Source organism: Netta rufina, assembly GCF_964035555.1.
Source record: "Netta rufina genome assembly, chromosome: 25".
NCBI lineage: Eukaryota > Metazoa > Chordata > Aves > Anseriformes > Anatidae > Netta > Netta rufina.
Window position 1 is genome coordinate 2195453 of NC_140149.1, and position 22618 is coordinate 2218070.

The following is a 22618-nucleotide window of genomic DNA, read 5'->3' on the forward strand; positions in this document are numbered from 1 at the left end:
CCAGTCAGACATCTGGGTAGTGGGGAAGGGAGAAATGTTAATTTTCACTGACTAATGCAGTCAGATTATGATGTATGCAGCTAGTCCCTCTGTCTCTGAGACAATGCAGCTGAGAGTTTCTAGAAGACTGTAATTTGATTTATCCTTCTGAATATGTTATGAAGAGGGTGCTGCATGTCAGCTGAGCCACAAGCCAAGACATCCTGTCTTTCCTGGTAATTTCCAGCTTTGAAATATGCAAAGAAAAACAGCTTTTAGTAACCTGTGTTCCATTATCCATAAGGTGGGGATAACCATGCTGTTGTTTGCACATGGCAGCTAAAAGGTTTGATTAGTATTTGCAGAGTGCTCTGCAAATGTGAAATGCTGTGTGCATCCTTACTGTAGTGTTTGCATAAGGATTTATTGTATGAAATCAGCGCTTAGCATCCCCTGGGAAGTACCAGCTGTCTTCTGAAACGTAAGCTAAAAGGTGAAACAAAGTAAATAAAATATGCAAATGTGGCCTCATTTTATGTGGAAACATACAGTTGTGGATGTGGATACTAAAGCTAGGTTTCCTGGTAACTGCTACTTTTTCACATCCACTAGAATTGGTTTTTAGTGTATAAAAGGTGTCAAAAGATGAGCATTCCTATTACCACTGGAATTAGGTATTCTACCTTGTTTAAGGTAGGCCACTGATCAACATTCATGATCATAATGTTCAATCAAAATCCATTTATTTGGATTTGAACAACTGCCCTGGAGGTAACTTGTTCTCATAGCCTTCGGAATTACTGCTTAATGCTTTCAGTTATATGTTTCTCTGTTTGAACAGTTGTATTTTCTACTGATACTGCATGTACATGCTACAAAGAAGCCATCAAACACATGCTATTGCTGCCTCTTGATAGGTGCAATCGTATTACTTGAAGCAGCAATCAAAGTTAATAGATACTGCTAGCCATTTGTCAAACAGAAAAAATTCTTCCAACTACAGAGCTAGCTGAATGAAGTAATTATCATAAATCTAGAAAGCAAACTGATAATAAACGGAAACAATGTACCAATGAATCTTACACATAACACCAGTTCAAATCTGAACTTTTACCAATTTTCAAAGGATGATTCAAGAACTAGGTATTATAAGGTATCCTTTATACCTGTTGGGTCTTCAGTTAAAATGCAGTGTAGAAACAGAAACCAATGGTAGTTTTTATGTCCAGATTTCTATTTTGCTAGCATCATTTAGATGAGATTTTAAGTTTGTATTATTTAGTGAGATTTTTATTGTTTGCAAAACAACTGGTTAGGTGTTTGGGGCAGAAGGTTCTCCACACTTTCAAAGGCTCCAGTGCGGTTGATGTGTCTTGTCTTGTTTCCATAGGCGTATGCCTGCAGAAATGTCAGTACAGGATCTGTTTTTCTTTCAGGTGCACTTTGTCCCTGAAGGGGGTGCAGTGGCACAGATTGTGTACAGCGATGAGCAGGACCGTCCCTCGCAGCAGGTGGTCTACACGGCGGATGGCACCTCCTACACCTCCGTGGACACCTCGGAGCACACGCTAGTTTACATCCATCCTGTGGAAGCTACGCAGGCATGTGTGGTTCTGAGCCCACCCTGTTCTGGCACCTAGAAATTGAAGCGATCTTGAGATTAAAGCCAATTCCCAGCCAAGTGATGCGACTGGAAAATAGCAGGCAGTTATTCTTAATGCTTTTATCTGCCTGTTGCTGAACAGGGACTTCATGCTGTTCGCTTCAGTCTGATGTGCAAATGTGGTAATCAAAGGATGTTGAGGCTATGAATTATGAAATGCTTGTTATTTCACTAAAGATGGACGAGATGGTAATTAAATCAAAGGTGTTTTCCAAAACACTGATAATCTCTTCAGAAATTCTGCCTCTGCAGTGCTCAGTAAAAAGCTGAGAGATCTGTGTGTCTTCTGGAAGAAGAGTCCTTGTTTTGCATAGTTCAGTTTTAATAATTGATTGCAACAATAACAGCCTTGCCTTTTTGCAGAAGATCTCAGTGTATTCAATCTAATTTTGTAGTTTCTCTTCAGAGAAGTTGTTGATTGCATAGGCCAAGTTTTTTTTCTTCATAATTAGTTTAAATACCAAAGAGCTTTTTTCCCCTCTGACAGCATGCATTTATATGGAGTTAATACAGTGTGCATCTGTACCTCTGTGTGGACAGATTAAAACAAAACAAAACAAAAACACAAATAGACATGTTTCATCAAGAGCCTTTTATGTTCTTTGACAGAATAGACTAGTAGTGCTATGAAGTGCATGTACTTGGCACTAGCAGCGCTGGCATAGCCTCGTGTTGCGTGATCTTTCTCTTGTGCAGTCCTTAGCTATTACATAAAAACAATTCTTACATGGTGGGGTGTTCTGAGAGGATGAGATATTGTGAGAGGATGTCTCCCAGTAAGTTACTGACCAGGTGACTCCAGAACAGTTTGAATATTATCACTTTGTCTAAATTAAAAATGGAGTGGAGTGATAAGACACTGCTATGCAATTGGGATGTAATCAAAAAGCAACACAAGAATTCTTCTTATATCTTCTTACATCATATATATTCTTTTTTTTATTGGTGCCAGACTGCTTCAAGCTCTGGTATTTCGAATGGTGGCAAAACAAGCAAGGCTGACCACTGTCAGTGCGTAGTTTTCCTCCAAGTTTTGCTCTTCCTAGATGGAAGCTCTCCCACCAGGGCTGTTCTTGCAGACTACCATAGGAATATTGGTGTTGCCATGTCTTTTATGAAATAAAACCCAACACCCTAGCCATAGCAAATTCACATGGAGGATGTGCCTGATATATGTGTGCTCTCTTTTGAAGAGCTCTGTTGTGATTGCGGAAAGATAAAGTTAAGAGTTATCTTCTGTCCTGCCCTCGGTATTATTTAGCTTTCACACAGCTACTGCATTTCATCCTGTACAATTTATCAAATCGTCAATTCACCAAGTGATTTCTGTGTTTTAAAATAAATCATGTGAAGCATTCTGAATATATAGATGAGAAGTACAATGTAAACATAATTCTGTTCTTCAGGAGCAGTACCCAATTTCAGTTTAATTTCTGTGCATTTAGATTCACATGGTTAAGATGAATTAATCTGCTGTGTTAAAAGCTAGCAAAGGAGTTATTCTTACATGGATCATTTCTTGGTGTCAGGGTGATATTTGTTTGAGGTGGGAGTAAACAACCCTGAGGCCAATTTGATAAGCCTTTTTCACTTTGTCTAGACTCTGTTTACAGATCCGTCCCAAGTGGCTTACGTCCAACAGGATGCCACTACACAGCAGGTAAGAAAGACATCATTTTCTTTGGCCCTGGAACTGTAAGGAAACTGGTACAGAAGGCATAGGGACATTGCTGTGGTGATAGAGCATAATGAGCTCCCTCTCTGGATTTGTCGGATGGCAGTCTTCAGTCACTGACTGTTGTCTAAGTGATCATGAACAAAAAGTGCATGTTAACAAGCTGCTATTACCTTGACTTCTTTGTGCATGAATGTCAATGAAAAGATAAGAGAATTTGAATTTAATTTTTAATTCATGTTCAGCAAAAATACAAATTTACTGCCCCAGATATCATGAAAAAACTTTCAACAGTGTTGCTTTAAATAAGTCAACAGCCTGATGCAGCTGACTTTATTTTAATGTCGTTCTGGAAAGACTGGGTTTGTGGTTGTCCTCATACAGATTCTGATCTGAAAACCTAAATGTTCATAAAAGGCTTTCAAGGGATAGAAGTTGATCTTGATTCAAGTTTCAGATCTACCAGAAACTTCACAGGAAAATAACCATGAAACATGAAGAAATTCACTTACTGGGTCCCTCACCTTACTAGGGCATACCCGGAGTTCTGGCTGATGTGCATGCCAGTATGAAGTAGACTGGGAGCAGAACAAAACTGGAGGCTTTGCTTATAAAGTTTTGATGATACAAGGGTTTTGATGACTTTTCTTTTTTCATTCAGTATGGGTATGAGAGTTTTGTTATTTTTTACTATTATCTTTGGAGACTGCATTGTGGTAGTCAGGTGTAGGTACTTGCAGATCTAGATTTCTAGTGCAAATCCTACACTTTTCATAGAGACTTAAAATCATTACTGCTTGTTGAATTGTTAATGGCATGTGTGAATCAAAGTGTTAGGTCTGAATCGTTACCGTATTACTAATGCTATCATTAAAATGTGTACTTATTGGCAGTCTTGGGGCAGAGTAAAGGGTTGAACGTGCATTGAAAATCAAGTTTCTTCTTGCAAAAAGGAGGCCTCCTAAACTGAGGCACAAGCAGGAAACTGAATGACTCAGTAAAGGTGTTAGCTGTTTTCTTCCTGTTCTCTCAACATATTTGAAGGTGTTGTTTTGGATTTTTTTTGCCACATCATTCTCCTCTTATAAGGAAGCCAAAAAATGCTATCTGATTGTCTCAAACCTTATTCAACAAGCTTTACAGTAAATATATGATCAAATTGGAAGGACAGAATACTTAAGTGCAGTGCAAATAGCATTCTGACAGCAGAGGATGTGAGCTGTTGCTATAATGTGTTGAGTATCAAGGGCATAAATACTTGTCCGTGTGTCCTCAGCCTGTCCTCCCTTCCAACCCCATGACAGCAGCCCCAGCAGAGTCTCGTGGCAGTTACTGCCTTTGCAGGTATTTTTACATCATCATTTCATGCAGGACATCCCCAAACTTATGACAAAGCTTAACATAATAATTTAAGCCACTCTTGTCTCTGAAAAATTTTACTTTAAAAAGAAAGGGAAAGGTGGTGGTTTTTTTTGGTGCTTTTTTAAAAAAATGCTTATATTGCTTGCAATGTCTGGAAGTGACATGGAAATGAAAGTAGAGATGTTTGAAGGGTGATTGGTAGTAAGAAATGCTAATATATGGTACAAATAGACATAAGCTTGTATGAACTTAACGTTGCTGGCAGACCTGGAGGTCTGCCATTGAGTAATGATGACTTTTCTATTGCCACTTGGCATCAAAAATGTCAATAGCAGACAGTCCGGGTCAGCCATTGTCCTGGAGGTTTCCTGTTCACTTTCACATACTTCCCTGAAGTCTTTTTTTTTTTTCTGTAGATTTTTGAACAGTTTCATAAATTACTTTTAATATATCTTTAGCAACTAGATTTGAAGTTTTTAAACTGTCTGCTTATGTTATGGATTTTCTTGTCTGTTCCTTTACTGTTGGCATACTTCACTGTTCTCAGTTTTATCAATATTTATTAAACACTCTGTAGAGGGACAGGGGTTTTAATTTTGGTGTAAAAGCTGTTTAAAAGTCAGAGACACAAACTAGTAGCCACATAATGTCAGCTGTAGAGAAGGATGAAAAATCATGCAGGATAACCATGCAAGTGGCTGTATAGATAAGCAAGACACAAAAGACAGGAGAGGTAATTCCTAGGATCTTAATTCTGATTCGTTTTTTATCACTTGATGGGAGCAGTATGTGAGCAGTATGCAAGAATGTGTTTATTACTACATATATAAATGAGTACAAAAACAACCAAAAAAGTATGGTGTGACTGAATAATGTAATAAATAATTGTTGGAATGCTCTCACTTAGGAGTGCTTGAGCTTCCAACAAGGTCTGTACACCATTTTGTTTTATAACGGGTCTTGATTTGCTTGAGCAGAAGAAATACAGGCAAAATCGGGAGAAGATGCTTCTTCAAATTTACTATCTTCCTTTTTCCTTTGCTCTGGAAAAATAAGATGGTGATAGAAGAGAAAAACAAAGACCTTGGTTTTACCAAGAGCTAAAGAGCTCATCAATTTTTGGTTTTAGTCAGTTTGAATTCCAGGCTGGATGGCACCTTAATTTAAAGCCAGGAGTAGGACATAAGAAACCCAAAAGCTGCAAAGCCTAGGTTGAGTTTTGATGCTTTTCTCTTTGTTCCTGGATTTTCAGGCTTTGTGCAAATCCATCATCCCTGCTACAAACATCATTAAAATGCTGCAGTTTTTGACCTAGTGTAGGACTCCAGGGAGCTTTGCATGCAGGGCACTGCCCATATATAAGTGACTGATGGAAATGATGCAGTGCTAAAATGAGTGCCTATAATTTTAGGTAACTGTGCTCTTGCCTGCTGCTGCTCAGAGCATGAATCCCACCAACCTGTCTGTGCTTGGCAGCGTTGCTGAATCCCCCCAGCAAATGGCTCTGGAGCAGGGTCAACAAGCAGATAGAGTAAGTTGCCAGGCACCCTTTTCTTTTCCATGTGAAAGTACGCTGATTTCGTTGCTCCATTGTCTTAGGTGATGAACCATGTCTGAGCGATATGGGAGGAGATACAAAAAAAAAAAGATGTAGCACAGATTTGTGCTGTCTTCCATCATCTCACTGTGGAATGTGTGGGGATTTTTAGGAGAGATTATGTACCTAATACACAGAGAAACCTGTTCTACAGATTGTTCTGTCTTGAGCAACCACCTTAAAATGCTCTTCTCAGCTTTGAAAACCACAGTGAACAGAAGGTGTAACTCTGGCTGTCACATAGGACCGGCATCCACTCAGTCTCTTTGCCAGTCTCTTAAGACAGCTTCTCTGTGTGTGGTGTTTCTTGTTTTGCACCTGAGAAACCGCTGTGGGTGATGGATATTCTGTGCAATGCACACCATTTGATTTTAACTTTTTTTGTAGGGAAAGCAAAGGAGAATCTTCATTAAAAATAGTGAGAGAATGCAATGCCCTTAAATGTCTTCCATGTCTCATAGTTTGTATCTAGTCCTGGTGTTATCTCCTCCCTTATTGATCTTTACATGTGTGCTCTGGGGATTGTTTTCATTTGATTGTACGATAGGAGAGAAAAGACCATTTGCCAAAGTACAGGACTCTCCAACTCATACAAAAGAAGCTAAAATACAGCTTTAGGCTCTGGATAATTTCCACAGAGCCTGGACTTTGTTTAATTGCTGGAAACCTTCCATGAACCGTCCAGAAACTTCTCGCTTTGGTTTCTTCTCCCTTGAAGTCGGTCCTTGTGCCAGGGTTGAATTAGGCAGTGACACAGCTGTCCTGGGTGAGAGTGTCAGCAGCAGGGATGTGAAACATCCCTCAGCAGTCATTTTTTAGGTAGCTTCACTTCCCTTCCTCCTCCTCTCCCATTAGCAAAGGAAGCAGCAAGGGTAGACTAGCAAGAGCCTTCATTGCTTGTCCTTGTAAGAGCTTTTTTCCTTGGGAACCAGTTCTGACTGCTTGTTGTGGCTTCTGTCCTCAGGCATCGTTACCGGTGCATAACCAGGTGTTACCTCCTATGGAGGCGGTGGATGGTTCTGACCCTTTAGCACCTCTGCAGAATCAAATGGGAAGGATGGAAACAAAAGAGGAAGATGACGAGGATGAAGATGAGGATGAAGATGGGGAAGACACTGACATGGATGAATGGGATCCAGATCCACCTCGACCCTTTGATCCCAATGATCTGTGTAAGCATGTGAAGCAGTGTGTAGTGTATCTGCTGCCCTTCCCCTTTCTGTTTTCTGCTTTTACCAGCCCTCTAATAAGTGGAGTCAATGACTATTCAGAATCTTGCAGTAATAGCTAAAGTCCTTTATATCCAGAAATGTATGTTCATATTCAGTTGTCTCAATTAAAAGACAAGATTTTTGTCCTAGGTGGAAACAGTGAACTGCTTTATTCTTTATTTTGTGGGAGGCTGGCCTACGTGTTTTAAAATGTAGACAGGCTATTGGAATAAATGTTCCCACAGCTGAGCCAAAGATGCTCAGAGAGATAGAGCTGTCTCTTCTGAGCTGGTGCATGAGTGTCCACCTGACAGTTGTGTCCTCTCTGTGTTACAGGGTGTGAAGAGTGTAATAACGCGCATCCCTCGGTGTGTCCGAAACATGGACCTCTGCATCCAATCCCAAACCGGCCCGTGCTGACTAAGGCAAGAGCCAGCCTCCCCTTGGTGCTCTATATAGACAGGTTTTTGGGAGGTGTGTTCTCCAAAAGGCGTATCCCCAAACGCACGCAGTTTGGACCTGTGGAAGGACCTCTGGTTAGACAAACCGAACTCAAAGACTGCTATATCCATCTGAAGGTAAGGGGGGGTGAGGAGGAGGGAGGAATTTGTGTTTAAACTTATATTTCCATGGATTTGAATCTGTGCCTCTGATGTGATCAGTTAGTTCACCAGAGATGTTCTTCTGTTACTTCATCTCTGAATGTAATTCGGAAGTATCCAGCTTGCTTTACTCCAAGTCTGCTCTGCTATCCATGGAGATGCAATAATCATGGTGAATATTCCAGCATTATGGTGTTGTGATGTATGGGACTCATGATATGAAATAAGTAATGCTGTGAATCACTCTCACATAGGCTGAAGCAGCATCTGGACATAAAAATAGCAGTAGGCAAAAATAGTCTTGAGGATGTTTTGCAGCCATTATTTTGCGTCATGCCATAACTTAAGTTAAAAATATTTTTTTTCTTCCCCTTTCCCTCCTTCCTCCCACAGGATGTGGGGGAGAGGAGATTTTCTCTCTCCCACTCCCCTTGCCAAGTCTATTGGCATGAGGTAAATGGACTTAACTAACTTCTAGCCATGTATTTACTGGCTTGATTATAGGAGTTAGTCCATTGCTTGCAGGAGATAAGGTCCACAGTCTTAAGAGCACTAGTCTCCGTGGTGGTCAGTGTCCAACAAGGACAACGGGCAGATTTGGTAACCAAACAAAAGTTCATCTAAAGAAGAGCTTCTTCCAGCTTGAGGCATTGTGAGTCAGGGAATACAGGGAGGAGTGGGTGAGTCAGTTAGAAACATCTGACAACAGATGCCGTGTAGCCTACTGAAGCTTCAGCTCCTTGTGCCTCAGTTATAGTCATACGTCAAGTACTGTGCATGACCCTTTTAATGAGTGCTTCTTGCTCGTGAAAACCATGGAAGGGTACGCTGTGCCTCTCTAGTTAAATCATTACCTGTTTTAAATTATTTTCCTGTGTGCTGCCTGTTTCTGGATCCCCATTAGTAAAGAGAAAATCTATGCCTTCATTGCTTTCCTAATGTAAAAGTTGTGTAGTCATAGTGGTTTTTGTTTTTTTTTTTTGAAACTCAAAGTCTTTTGAACCTGCTGCCAAAAAGTTAGTCATATGTAATGGGATTTTATTACAGGTGTCTCTTGATAAGGGTGACAGAAAAGACAGAGATTTGCAAGAGGACCTGTGGTTTGAACTTTCTAGTGAGGCTCTTTGTAACTGGATGATGTTTGTGCGTCCAGCTCAAAACCATTTGGAGCAGAACCTGGTTGCGTATCAGTACGGCCACCATATTTATTACACAACCATCAAAAATGTGGAGCCCAAACAGGAACTCAAGGTATGGCATTGCTCATGTTTTCAGACTTATTTTTCTACTGATGTAGCAACTCTGAGATTGATTCCATAATAAGTGCACTTCCAAGTGTCAGAAATGATTGCTGTTAATAGTTGGAGCAATTTTTTAGGTCTTTTTCCTCTGAAAAAGCACATGGTGGCCTGAATCAAATGTCACTGAAGTCAGTAGTCAGCCACTTACGGATTTTAAATGAGCTTTGGCTCAGATATAAAATGAGGAAGCTTAAAATAAGAGTATGTAAATGATTTGCTTGTCACTGTCATGCTTTACACTGCATATATTTTGCTGATGCAATCTAATTTTTATTACAGTAGTCTTATTCTTTTTAGTTCTGGATGCCCTTTCCAGTTAGTCCTATGTGCCCTTGACATGTTTTCTGGTGCCTTAAGTGAATGTGGTCTTTCACTTTACCTGGCTTTCCTGGAACTTTTGAAACTTTGCATGTGGAAAATGATAATGGATGTTGTGACTTCTCTGTGAGTTACTTTTTGTTCCCTCTAAAAATGTATTGATTACTTTCAGCTCAAAGCAGCATGGCTGGTTTAGATGGCCTTCGTTTTTAACATCCAGGGAACTGGAGCAGGGGGGGGTGGGAGAGGAGGAACAGAAAAAAAATAATAAATAAAATATTGGAATTTACATACAAGAAAAAAAACTTTTGAAGAACAACAATTTAACAAAAAAAGAAAAGTTTTGAACACACTTAGCTATACTAGAATCCTGGTTACACACTTGTTGCTGATTTTTTTTAAGAGTAGGATCTTTTTTCCTCCCCTGAAATCAGTCTTCAATTTGTTTAAACTGAATCACTAGGAACCTGGTTTATCCATTTTAAGTATATCCAAGCATCGTTTTTCAACTATTCTTTAATCAATTTGAAATCAGACCTTAATTAAATCTGTACAGATCTGCCTGTAGAAGCACCATTTTTCTTGCTCCATGTGTTAGTAATGTCTTTTGGGGTAAAATCAGTTTGATAATTGGCAGCAAATTACCCAGGCTCTACAGTGTGTTTTCCTCACTAAGTGGATATAAGGCGTTGATACAAATTCAGTCCAAAGATTGAACTAGGAGGATCAGGCAGTTGTGGAAACTTGTGCATTGCGTGTCAGGTGAGTAGTTTAGGAGCTCCAGGCTTCCACCTTTGTCCTGCTAGTGAGATGGCTGCAAAGTAGCACATACCTGCTGAGTGAGTCTTGGATGGAGTTAGAAGTGTTGCTCTCACCACTGCTGTGAAAACACCCGTGGCCCACTCCAAGTTTAAACTTGCCCAGGTTTCTCATGCTGAAAACCTGGTAATGCCTTCTTGAAAAAATCTCTTTCAAAATTCAGTCTTTATAATAAGGCAGTAAGATAAGATGAGAAATGATGCAAAAATTCTTAGTTAAATGTAACTATCTGATTTTAGGCTTCGGTAACCTTTGTCTTTCTCGCTTGGGTTGGTCTCTGCTAAAGGTTCCCGAAATTGCTCTTAAATGCAAGTGGGTCCAGCATGCTGCAGCCTGGCAGTCAGTCCTCTGTTCTGGGAAGCAGGACTGTATTGCTCCAGTCTTTTGGAAGTTAAGGAACACTTCACATAAATCTCTGCAGACCGTGCTGCCTGTTGTCTGTTTAAAGAGAGCAGAAAAGAATTGGGAAATCCCCTCAATTTAGAATTGCTCCATTCCTTTTGGTACAACCGCCTTCTCAAGTTATAGCGCCTTGTTGGCATCCGTGCTTTACAGTCATACAGTCAGATCTAAAGAGATTAATCTCATTTCCTTTAGAACTACTGGTAGCCATGTGTGAGATTAACATTCATATTAGGAGGCTATACCTTAAAATTAAATGGATATGCTTTCTAAGCAAAGCTCTTCTATTCATCAGCAGGGGTATATTGATCTCAACAGGCTTTATTATCGAGAATGAAAGGAGCAATAAGAATAAGAGTTGAGGTGGATAAAGTAAATGTGTTGCCTAAAAAATGTTGACAAACACATTCCTCTTAGTTCTTGTTCCATCTAAGAAAGCTTTACGTTACCTTGTCTCTCCTGCTGCAGGTGTGGTACGCTGCCTCGTACGCAGAATTTGTGAACCAGAAGATCCATGACATATCTGAGGAGGAAAGGAAGGGTAATAAGCTTTTCTGCTTTCTGCGTTTCTGGTATAATGGTGCTTGGGTGTTGGATTTCTGGGTTTCAAGTTCAGGGCCTATACGCTGCTGGAAAGAAGTGTGTTTCTGTGCTACTGCTTTAGATTGAGAATTTCCTGTTGACCTTACCTAGCTTATACCAGAGCCACACAGTTCTGTAGGAGCTCTTCCACACATGGGTTTACTTCAAAATCTTCTTGAATTTCAAGCAGCGTATGGAGTCCATGTGAATTTTCCCCAGTGACCTTTTTGTATTTCTGCAATGAGCTGCAGTCATGTTACAGTGCAGGGCGGTTAAAAGCAAAGCTAAATGGAGTTGTGCTGGGTATTCTGCAGTCTGTCTTACCTTCAGGGGAGGAATATGTCCCACAGAGGATAGAAATGCTTGGGAAAAAAAATGAAGCGTTTAATTGGTGGTGACTGAAATGCTGTTACTGACATTTCAATGGAACATAGTTCTCAGAGAGCAAGAGAAGAACTGGCCGTGTTACGAGTGCAACCGTCGCTTCATGAGCTCAGAGCAACTCCAGCAGCACCTTAACTCCCATGATGAGAAGCTGGACTTCTTCAGCAGGTACTGAGAGCTTTACCTTTGTCTTTATATCACTGTGGTGCTTCGCAAAATTTGCAGAAGGAAGGGTTTTTGCCCTACAGATCTTACTAACCAACTTGGGGATACATGAGAGAATGGCTCAGCACCAGAAGGTGAGAACATGGCACCAGGAAGCTGACTGGTGTAAGGGGCTTCACAAAAGAAATAGTTTGAAGAAAATAAATACCCCCATTGAAATTGGTGAGTTTCCTGGGTTTTGTTTTTTTCCCCAGACTTAAACTGCAGTATTTCACTCTAACTAGTGAAATACTGATGCTTCTCTGATATACCCAGATGCAGAGCTCAGAGAGTGAGACATCTAGTGCTTTGGCTCCCCACTGAACTGAGAAGATAGTTACCCCAACCTATTAAAAGCTGAATCTAGAAACATCTTTCAGGGAGGAGACATTGGTTCCTTCTTTTTCCTGAAACTTAGCAAGTGGCTGCTTTTTTTGTTGTTGCTTTTGTTTTCCTTTACACAATGCTGTTCCCTTTGGTTTACTGTCTGACATCAGTGGCTAAGTGCCTTTTTGGGGAGGCATGTTATGGCTTCAGGTTTTAAATTGGTTTCTTTGTGCACTTGTTTCATCTACCTGAAAGTGCTTTTCAGCACACTGTACACTGGGGTGTTGAAGTAGGAGAGTCGCCATGGCTGAGGACTTGCTAGAAGGCAGTAGTCCTTTTGGTCCCACAATTTTAATGTGTTCTGGGCTTTGATTTCTCAGAGTGCAACATAAATAAGTACCAACCAATACACTTTTTTTTTTTTTGGCCAGAATTTCTTCAAGTTTTATTATTTACTGCAGGCCATTGTTACTGAGTTGAATGGGTAAATAACAGTTGCTGAGAAAGAAAGAATAAAACGAGTGGGGATTCCAAATTCATCTCTTTTTGTCTCTAACCTGGAGCACAATGTGTTCTGCAGAGCCAGAGGCAGAGGTCGTGGGCGAGGAAAGAGGAGGTTTGGACCAGGCAGACGCCCAGGGCGCCCTCCCAAATTCATGCGTATGGAAGTAACCAGTGAAAATGGAGAAAAGTGTGAAGAAGGAACACAGGTATATTTGGGAGATGGAGAGGAGGAGAAAAAAAAATAAGATATTGTGGGTTATAAAATTCCAGTGAGAAAAAATTGGGGCATCATTGAGGGTATTCTGCTTTATCCCTAAGCAAATCTTGTTTTTCCTAGCTGTGATTCTTTGCCAGGGGAACACGCTACTTTCCATCTCTAAAGTTTGTAAAATCTCTTCCATTTCTACAGCAACTTTTATCCCAAAGCACTTAGCAGTGAGATAGGTTATTGCGGCTGTTTAGCAGCATCACAGAAGTAATTTAGACAATAAAACCGTAATGGGAATTTAGGTTCACATTTGTCCTTTCTGGAACATGAAGTCAGAGCCTGCTCTTATAGCCGTTGCTGGTAGAATTAAATCAGTTTGAGCTATGATTCTTTATAATGTTTTAATATTAACAAAAGGTCCTTCTGTAGGCATAGTTATTACAAAAACTTCTTTTACAATAAGTTGGTTATAGTTGGTTTTGGCTACTTTATATATTCTGTAGGGACCTAATGCGATGCATGGGTATAAGTAAAATGCTAAAGTCTGTCTAATGCTGACCAGGCTTAGGGTTACCACCAAGTCCTTTTATGAAGGGTGTCACAAGGAATCAATGGCTCACTTTTATGACTTAGCTGAAAGCTGATAACCGGAGTGGTAATTTTCCTCTGGCATCTCACTAGGTCATGGTTCAGTGCTGACTCAGAGGAAGGAATGTATACATTGCCTGTGAGTGCCTGCTGTTTGTTTTCTGAGCATGCAGTATTGCCCTAAATTTGACATTAAATGCAGACAGTTGCAGACGACGTCACCCTCTTTGCAAATTGAACCACAAATCAGCTCCATTTAGGCAAGTAAACATAATGCTGCGTTGTAACTCTTCTCTCCAGAGAGACAAGGCTTATTGGGCACGGTCCCACGCTAATGGGTGTGAGTGGCCTCTGGGCTGGAGGTGGCTCGCATCCTCTGAGCTTGGAGCATGGCCCAGAGTTAGCTCACGTGTGTCTATACAGTTGAGCAGGGAAATGGTTATGTCCCAGGTCTTTGGAGGTCTGCCCATCTTGCTAATGACTAGGCACAAGCTCATCTGCCTGAGAACTTGAGATTCGAGATGTCATGACCACAGTTTAGTGTCAGCAAGTGAGGAAATTTGCCACTTAGACCAGAACTGGACTCTGAATAGTATACTGCTCTGCTAAGTCTCTCTGTCTGGTAAGTGTTCATGGTTTGTAACAGCTGCACTCCTCTGGCATCTCACTGGTTTTCTTCTCCCTTGCCTGCCTCTGCATTTTGACAGCACCAGCGCTGAGCTGATACTTTTGGTGCTCTGTGTTTGTAGCTTGTGCTTTTAAGTTTCCTTAGTTGCGTTGTAAGTGACTTCACATAAGGATCTATGTTTTTTTCCTTCAAATACTGGAGGCTTACATCCCGGAGGAGTTACTGGAATTCATAAGGAAAACAACTGTAGATTGTGGCGTGTACTTCCTGCTCCCAACACCCTCCCTCTTTTTATGATAATGTTAAGGAGGAGGAAAACAGCTTTGTGTGATAAACATAAGTAATGTATGCAGCTGGATAGATGAGAGTATGCAGAGCTTGGAAACTGGATAGTAAAACACACTGCACAGTATAATGATCTCGTTTGTCACTCTCCAGTTCATCATTCCAGCTAGTTTTCTAGAAAGGAGAGGCACTGCATATGAATACATGATAATGTTTCAAAATGTCAACAATCTCAACAAGACAGAATTTCTCTGCTTTTCCTGGAGGCCTGATCTGTGCTACTCACTTTGGTCTTAAAATTTCTTACAGGTCAGCCTACATCATCTTTGATTAAAGCAGTAATGGAGTCACTAGTGCAGAAGAGTTTGCTTGGCTATTAACAGTTGGGTCTTTTTGATTGTCCGTGTCCGATCAGCTGTGGATAATACAATGGCCAAAAAAGTCACCTACCTGCAGCACTTCTTCCCCAGTGCTCTGAATGTTGTTGCTGTAGGTGGAGGGGAACTGCTGAGAGCATCAAAGGAACACATTAGCAAAGAGTTAGCGTAGACACATTTTGTTTATAGCTTGTGATTATGTAGAAATCTGGTTGTCTGCTGAGTAATATCAAAGCATTTTTCAGTGGGTGGGGGGAATAATCACTGGTTGTATGATTTGCGATTTCAGGACTTGCTGCATTTTTCCAGCAAGGGGCAGTTTGATGAGGCCGGACAAGCAACACTGAATGGGTTGGAGCAGCAGGAACAGACTCCAGTGCCATCCGAGACACAGTCGGCACTGGAGCAGCAGTCAGAAAACCACCCACTACAGATCCAGCCGCAGCACGATGAGAGCACGGTGCCTACGCAGAGCACCATGACAGCAGATGACATGAGGCGAGCAAAGCGTATCAGGGTAAGCAGAGAGGATGGCGGCTCATGTCTTCTCTCACCCTCTCTACATGCTGTAATGCACAGGATGCTGGACCTGCCTGCAAGGAGCAGCTGGTCCCTTTTTCCCACTGTAGTATCCATTTCCAAGTCCTGAATAAAGCATCTCATTCCTAGCAAACTTCTTTCTTCTGAGAGTAAGACAAATATCATGTGCAGAACGGGTATCTCATGAGATGCTATCGAGAACTGGTCACCAATTGGAGCTGATTCAATTCCAACACAGTAATTCTTTCACAGGAGCACAGTCCATCCGAGCTGGCAAGCAGGAGCGCTTCAAACAGCCGGCTGGATCATGGTACTGTGGCACAGACTAATGACTTGTTCACAGCACCATCTGTCTCTCTCAGAACTCCTGGCTTGCAAATAGTTGCCAAAGAGGAACCACGACCTCTGTTTAGATCCACTTACTTGATGATGATAGTGATAAAATACTTTCTTGGGGTAGCAAACCTGCCTGTTTGTGAGATTAAAACCTATGCTAACAACTTTGTGTACAGACAGCAAATGCTTCAAACCTGAGCTTTGTGTCAACTGGGTGAGCTGTTTTTTCTCTGCTGTGCGTGGGAGGGAAATGATTCAAGCAAATAATCCTTCAAGCCATGTAACTGTGAGATTGGTTTATTTAGCCGAAAATCTTTGTCTGTCTTCCATGTGTAAAATTTTGATTAGAGAAAGGAACAGCTGCAATTGGGGTAAGACTTTTGCTTTTAGGGGATGAGAAAGGATTAGAAAAGAGTTGAGTAACCGTTCTGTATGGGAAGATGCTGAGCCAAATTTTGACCTCAGTTTACAGCAGTATGTGTGCAAGACCAGTGGTGATGGTGCCCCATAAATACAGAGGGAAGATTTTGGCAAACAGTAAATGTAGGAAGAAAAGGAAATAAATTCTGAAGTTACTTCTTTGTTTTGTGGCTTAGCTTTTGTTCCCTGAAAACTTACACAAATGTATCACAAATAAGAGGAGTGCAGTGGTGGTTTAGTTCTAAGTAACATGTTTTTATCATCAAATCTCCCCAGCTTTCTATACGTGCAGCAGCTTGAGTTCAGCAGAGTCCTGGAGATGTTTCAAGATAGGGGCATTGGCAGAATGGCATATAGGTGGTTGCATAGCACCTTTCCTCATTGCATCAGGCTGAGCAACAAGAGTTTGAGATAACAGTAAACTAGCTGCATTACTTTTTAATCAATGAAAAACCACATCGAGCTCTGGCACCCTATACATGCTCATTCTATCCAACTATTCACAGCACCTTCTTAAAATAGCATGAACATAGTATTATAAAAGAGCAAATACTTGGTTTTGTAAGAGCGTAGTATGTCATTAATTTCCAAAGAACAGGTAGAAAGTCTTGACTGTTGCTTATGATCTGGAGACCTGTGTAGCTCTAGTTCTTCCTTATGACTCATGCAGCATTGCAATTTCAGAAATAATGATCCTTTGTGAATTTCCTCAGCTTTTCTAAGGTTTAAGGCAGTAATATTCTGAGAGTGCTTTCATTCTAGCTCGAAGTACTGAGCTCTGGTGCCCTAGGTTCAAGTCCTGATAGGATCAGTTCATTTTTCAGCCTCTGCTTTAGAGCCTGTGGAGTTTCCTTAGAGATCTGACCTTAAGTATGGCAGTCCTTCCTTAGTATTGAAAAGAGATACGCCTACCCAAATTCTGTAAGAAAATAGAGCTGCGTTGTTGTCTGCAGCCAAAAGGAATATATATGTATTTTTAATTTCAGCTCTGGGCAGCATGCAGAGTACTTACGGGCTGATCTCAGAAACACCTGCATTTCCAAATGGCTTTTTTTTTTTTTTTTTTTTTTTTTAACACACGGACCTGATCCTAACATGTCCTTCATGTAGGTGTCTGCTTTATTCAGAGGAAGCAACGGGCATGATAGGGATATGATTTGAAAGGTACAGTCATTTCCTTCATTCTGAGAGAAGAAATGTAACAGGTTGCGTAACGAAGAGTACAATCAGTAAGATGAGGTTCAAAAAGTCCCCATGCCTCAACTTTCCACCCTTCTAATCCTTGTCTCATTGTCATCCTGCCCTAACTATTCCCTTTTGCTAAAAGCATTTCATTCTCACTGTGGCTCCACGGTACACATTACATCACTATAATCAACTCTGAATCTGAGAAAACATAAAAGGACACAAAACACCTTCAAGACTATCTGTGCTTTTTATCTTTGCCCTTTAACTCCTCTTGGGCAGTTATTAACTATAGAGTAAACTTTGAAGATCTGTTTAGTGTTTCCTAAGGCTAAAATCTCAATGGAGAGAAAACTCTAGCTGGAAGAGCTGGCCCTCATAGTGACCCACAGAAGCAGGACTGCTGCAGAAGTCAAGGCTTCTGTTTTAAAGTCCATTGTGTAACATAAGTATTTTTCTCTCCCTCAATGCTGCCTGCTCAGCTGGAGCTGCAGGTAGGTTTGTTTTTGGTTTCATTGTGTGGTTTTTGTTGCTGTATCTAATCAAATGGTACGTAACAACATTGCCATCCATGTTTTGTCCAGCTTCTGTGTGGTGTCTCCTGATTGACCCCCCACATCATCAGTTGTCTTATTTGTCCTTTAAGCAACCAATGTCCAGAACTGTTACCTGAATAACAATTCATATTTTTCTAGTCATTTTCATATTAACTAATTGCAAATTGAAGGTGGAGGTTTCCATATTGCACGTGTCTGGTGTCACTTCCAGCAGACCCCTGTGTTTCCCATTGTCTCCATTTCGTCATCTGTAAAATGGAGATGGCTGGAAGGGTTCATTTAGCTCTCCTGTCTGAAACTGCTTGCATTTTTTTGGTCTTTGATAGTAAAACAGTTGCAATCATGTTCCTTTTCCTGGAATGGAAATATAGGTTTACCTCTGCAGTTCACATGGTAAAAAGGATTATTCAGGTTCACTAATTTAATCTCTAGCACAGCATTTCACAGTATTCCCAAGCTGTTTCCTCATCACAGCAGAGGAGCTCCTAACTTGACTTTCTCAGTGTCAGCTGCTGATGCAGACTTATGGGACACAGCAAATGGCAGCCCAGGCATTCCCACAAGAAAAGGAGAGAGGAAACCAGGGAAATCTGTTTGCAGTAGTCTTGACTGTGTCTCATGCAGAAGTATGTAATGCTGAATGTGTGTAAGCATAGGTGCCAGCAATATTCTAGCACTATTTCTTCTAACTATCATGCTGCAGATCCTGTGTATAACATCTGAACAGAGGAGACATCAGTAAATGACAGGGTGTAGATCTTTGCAGAAGAGTAAATGCTCCTCAGATTTCTTGCAGAGAAATAGCAGTATCGTGGTCTCTTTTCCATACCATATGGGTGACAGTCTGCTGTGATATTTCATGCATCCAGGCATACGATTTACTTCAAGCTTTGCAATTTACCAACTTAGGTTATCATCCAATATTGATATGCAGGCCCAGAACACCCTCACCTATTTCTGTAGCCAGCACGTCCATCACTAGCTGTTCACAGCTCTGATACTGGGACTGGAATGGCTCCATTGCATTCATCTAAAGTGGGGGGGGGGAGTGAAGAGGAATAATTAAATTTTGCAGAAAAGCATACACCAAAACAAAGCAGGGATTGGGAAGCGAAATTGCATACGGTATAAAAGTGCAGAGAAAGATAAGAGCAGCCTAGTGTATTAAATCTTCAAATGGATATTTGCACAACTCACATTATGCTCAATTCACAATATTCTTACTCTCTTGCAATACCAAGAAAAGCAATTTCAAGTTTGACTGTGTATAATCAACTACCCTTTTGAGTAGCCAACAAAAGCTATTGGATTTTCTCTTGATTTAGCACTGTGTTTTTTCTTTCATCATCTGCATTTTCGGGCTCTCACACGTGATAGATACTAAATGGCAAAGAAGTACAAACTGCTCACAAGTTCCTACCTGTTGCTTGTAAATCTGCCATTCTGCCCCTGCTGTAATGTTTTGAAGTCAGTCGTTTCAATAACAGCAAAAAGGTTTAGGCCAGCACCTCTCGAATGTATATTCCACAAGAAGTTTTCTAGGCAATGCTAAACCACTGCTGCACATCTCTGTGGTGATCTCTGCAGAAGCTGATTTTGTAACGGGCTGTCAAATTTCATAAGCCCTGCTCCTGCGTGAAAGGCAGAGCAATAGGATGGTGGCTGAACCGTGGCCCAATCCTGAAAAATGAGCTGGAACTGCAGCTCTCTTCTCAAGCCAAGGTCTGTAGTTTGGTGAGGGATTTAGTTTTATTTTACAGAAGAATGCCATGCTAAAGACAAAGGTTAGCTAAGTCAGCAGGAAAGAGGGACAGAAGAGGGAACTTTGGCATTGTGTTCTCCTAAGTTGGTGCACAACTGCAGGTATGGCCTTTAACTTCTGTCCATCACAGCCTCCTCTTCTGTGAAGTGGTGACTAACTCAGAAGTGTTTTCTGAAGTTTAAGTTCACTGATCTTCTGTATTTTATCTTGAAATATTTGTATGTGGGTTCTGTCCATAATACTAAACACTGATGGACTCTTTGTTTCTTTCAGAATGCAGCTCTTCAGCACCTGTTTATCCGGAAATCCTTTCGCCCATTCAAATGTCTCCAGTGTGGGAAGGCATTCCGGGAAAAGGACAAACTGGATCAGCACTTGAGGTTTCATGGACGGGAGGGGAACTGCCCTTTGACTTGTGACATCTGCAACAAGGGCTTCATCAACAGTGGTGCTCTTGAGAGCCACATGAAGTTCCACATGGACCAGAAAACATACTCCTGCATTTTCTGTCCTGAGTCCTTTGACCGCTTGGATCTGCTTAAAGATCATGTGGCCATCCACGTTAATGATGGATATTTCACCTGCCCTACCTGCAAAAAGCGCTTTCCAGATTTTATCCAGGTGAGACGCCATCCTGATTTAAAGTCTTTCTCGTTGGGTTTCATGCAAGCCGCTCTGTTTAAGAATTTTTCAGTACTGTTTTTGTATAGTACAGTATGTCTGTGCTGTACATGTCTGTACAAAATAAAGGGGCCCATGTCTTCCAAAATTAGGAAGAGTGACCAAGCATTGCTAGATGTTGTTTTATGCTGTTAAAATGCTTTTTCCACTGAATCATTAGATGTGGTATTTCAGCATGCATTAGAACGCTCTGTACTGCTGGAGTCCCTTATCCCCTGAAAATCTCTAAAGAAAGAGGTCTCAACTACCTTTAGTCAGCACAGATCCAGAGCACAAAAAGAATTGTGTTTTGCTGGATGCAACTTAAATACACCTTGTCCTTTTTGTTAAAACTCTGAATCAAAAAATGACAACAACAACAAAACAAAAAACCACATGGTGTTGTGTGTTACAAATATTTTTTCATCCCTTGACTGTTTTTGCCAGGGTAATTTATTTGAAAAACCTTGCAGAAATGCCAGGGCAGATCAGTGCAGTCTGCCTCCTGACTTGCCCCTCAGGCTGGGTAGTTTATTCTTCCCATTCTCTGCATGATGCTTAGGAGAGGTGGTGCTGGAGTAGTGAGTAATGTACATACTTTGAGCATTGTGCAGAGCCATTGGAGAAGACCATCAATAGAATTTAAGTATATTATTTTAATGGTTGGTAAGGAAAAAAAAACCTGAGATGTACTGTGCACACGGTCGTTATACTTCATATGGACAAAGAGGTCCATATGTCTTGCTGAGCTGCTTGACTTAAATTGAAATGTAGAAATCTAGTTTATGTCAAGTAATAGGAACTGATAAAATGTTCGATAGGCTAGAGATGAAAGGATGGGGAAAAGTGGTTTACTAATATAATTCCATCACTGCAAAGAAACTTCATCTTCTGTAAATGTTGAACAAGGAAAAATGTTGATGATTCAGAAATGCTTTTCTGCAGCCTAATTCGCCTTAAACTTTCCTGTGAAATTGACCAAATCTGAAGGTTGCACAGCTTTTTCCAGTTATTTGGCCTTGTTTTGAAACTTAAAGATGAATTTTTCATTTGGTGTTACATGAATAATTAAGTCTAGTCACCATAGATCACCGCCTACTTCTTAAATGCTTCTCTGAGCAACAGAGTTGTTCCTTGCACGATCAGCATTAAAAGATAATAAAGATTTCATTGGAAATCCAATTCTTGAATAGTGCTTGGATTTCATATGTCAAACCTCATTAGTTATTTTATTGAAGAAGAAAAAAAAACTGGATGCTTCAAGAGGTCAAGAGTAGTCCCAAAGTATGCAAAAGTAATTGCCATTCAGGAATCCTTTACAAATGCTTTTCTCTTGGTTTGCTTTTTTGCCAATTGTAATTGACAGCTCATTCTTCCTGACTGAAAGGAATTAGTCTCTGCACTTGGATTTCTTACAAATGAAGTAAAGATAATGAACCTTATATGAACATGTTAACTCAAGGATGATTCAGTACAACCAGTACATCATGGACTTTTGCTGCCCATTGAGTACTCAACTGTGCAATAGCTGATGCCTTCAAGAATCAGTCCTGAGGAAATTAAATAGTCTATCCAGATGCATAAGAGATGTCATGGCTTTATAGAAAGTATCACTAAGATATCAGCTGCTCTGATCAACTTCAACGTCTTTTAAAGCCAGAGCAGATTAGAGAACTCTTAGAATCCTTTTTTCTTTTTTCTGTAAGGATGTCTGAGACTGTTACCTGTTACCACACACACTTGCATTTTTTTATTTTTATTTTTTGAATAAATTTCATTATTCTATGATCTGCAATTCTAGGTCAAGAAACACGTACGCAGTTTCCATTCAGAAAAGATTTATCAGTGCACAGAATGTGACAAGGCTTTCTGCCGTCCCGACAAGCTGCGCCTCCATATGTTGCGACACTCAGACCGCAAAGACTTCCTGTGCTCCACGTGTGGCAAGCAGTTCAAGGTGAGATGACTCTTGACTGGATCATTCCTGATACGGGTGCAGAATGACATTCTTTGCCCCCCTTTCAAAGATAAGGTCATTCTCTCAGAGGTGGAAGAAACCCATGTGTAAACATGCTAGACTTTCCTGCAATGTGCACTGCTTTGTGTAGTGGGAGATTAACAACATACCTTTCTGATAGAAAA

General features: G+C 40.7%; 1 protein-coding gene across 3 annotated transcripts in view; it reads left to right on the forward strand.

Annotated features, from left to right (window-relative positions):
* PRDM10 (PR/SET domain 10) overlaps positions 1 to 22618 on the forward strand; it is a 44903-nt gene that overhangs the window by 9595 nt on the left and 12690 nt on the right. For 2 of the 3 annotated variants that reach the window (XM_084301558.1, XM_084301559.1), the window contains exons 3-14: positions 1416 to 1580; positions 3243 to 3302; positions 6091 to 6210; positions 7241 to 7448; positions 7824 to 8065; positions 9137 to 9340; positions 11398 to 11470; positions 11946 to 12063; positions 13007 to 13136; positions 15306 to 15533; positions 20090 to 20437; positions 22278 to 22433. In XM_084301558.1, the coding sequence (XP_084157684.1) occupies positions 1416 to 1580; positions 3243 to 3302; positions 6091 to 6210; positions 7241 to 7448; positions 7824 to 8065; positions 9137 to 9340; positions 11398 to 11470; positions 11946 to 12063; positions 13007 to 13136; positions 15306 to 15533; positions 20090 to 20437; positions 22278 to 22433 (2052 nt within the window). The remainder of the gene's footprint in view (positions 1 to 1415; positions 1581 to 3242; positions 3303 to 6090; positions 6211 to 7240; positions 7449 to 7823; positions 8066 to 9136; positions 9341 to 11397; positions 11471 to 11945; positions 12064 to 13006; positions 13137 to 15305; positions 15534 to 20089; positions 20438 to 22277; positions 22434 to 22618) is intronic. The other variant, XM_084301560.1, reaches the window with a different exon arrangement.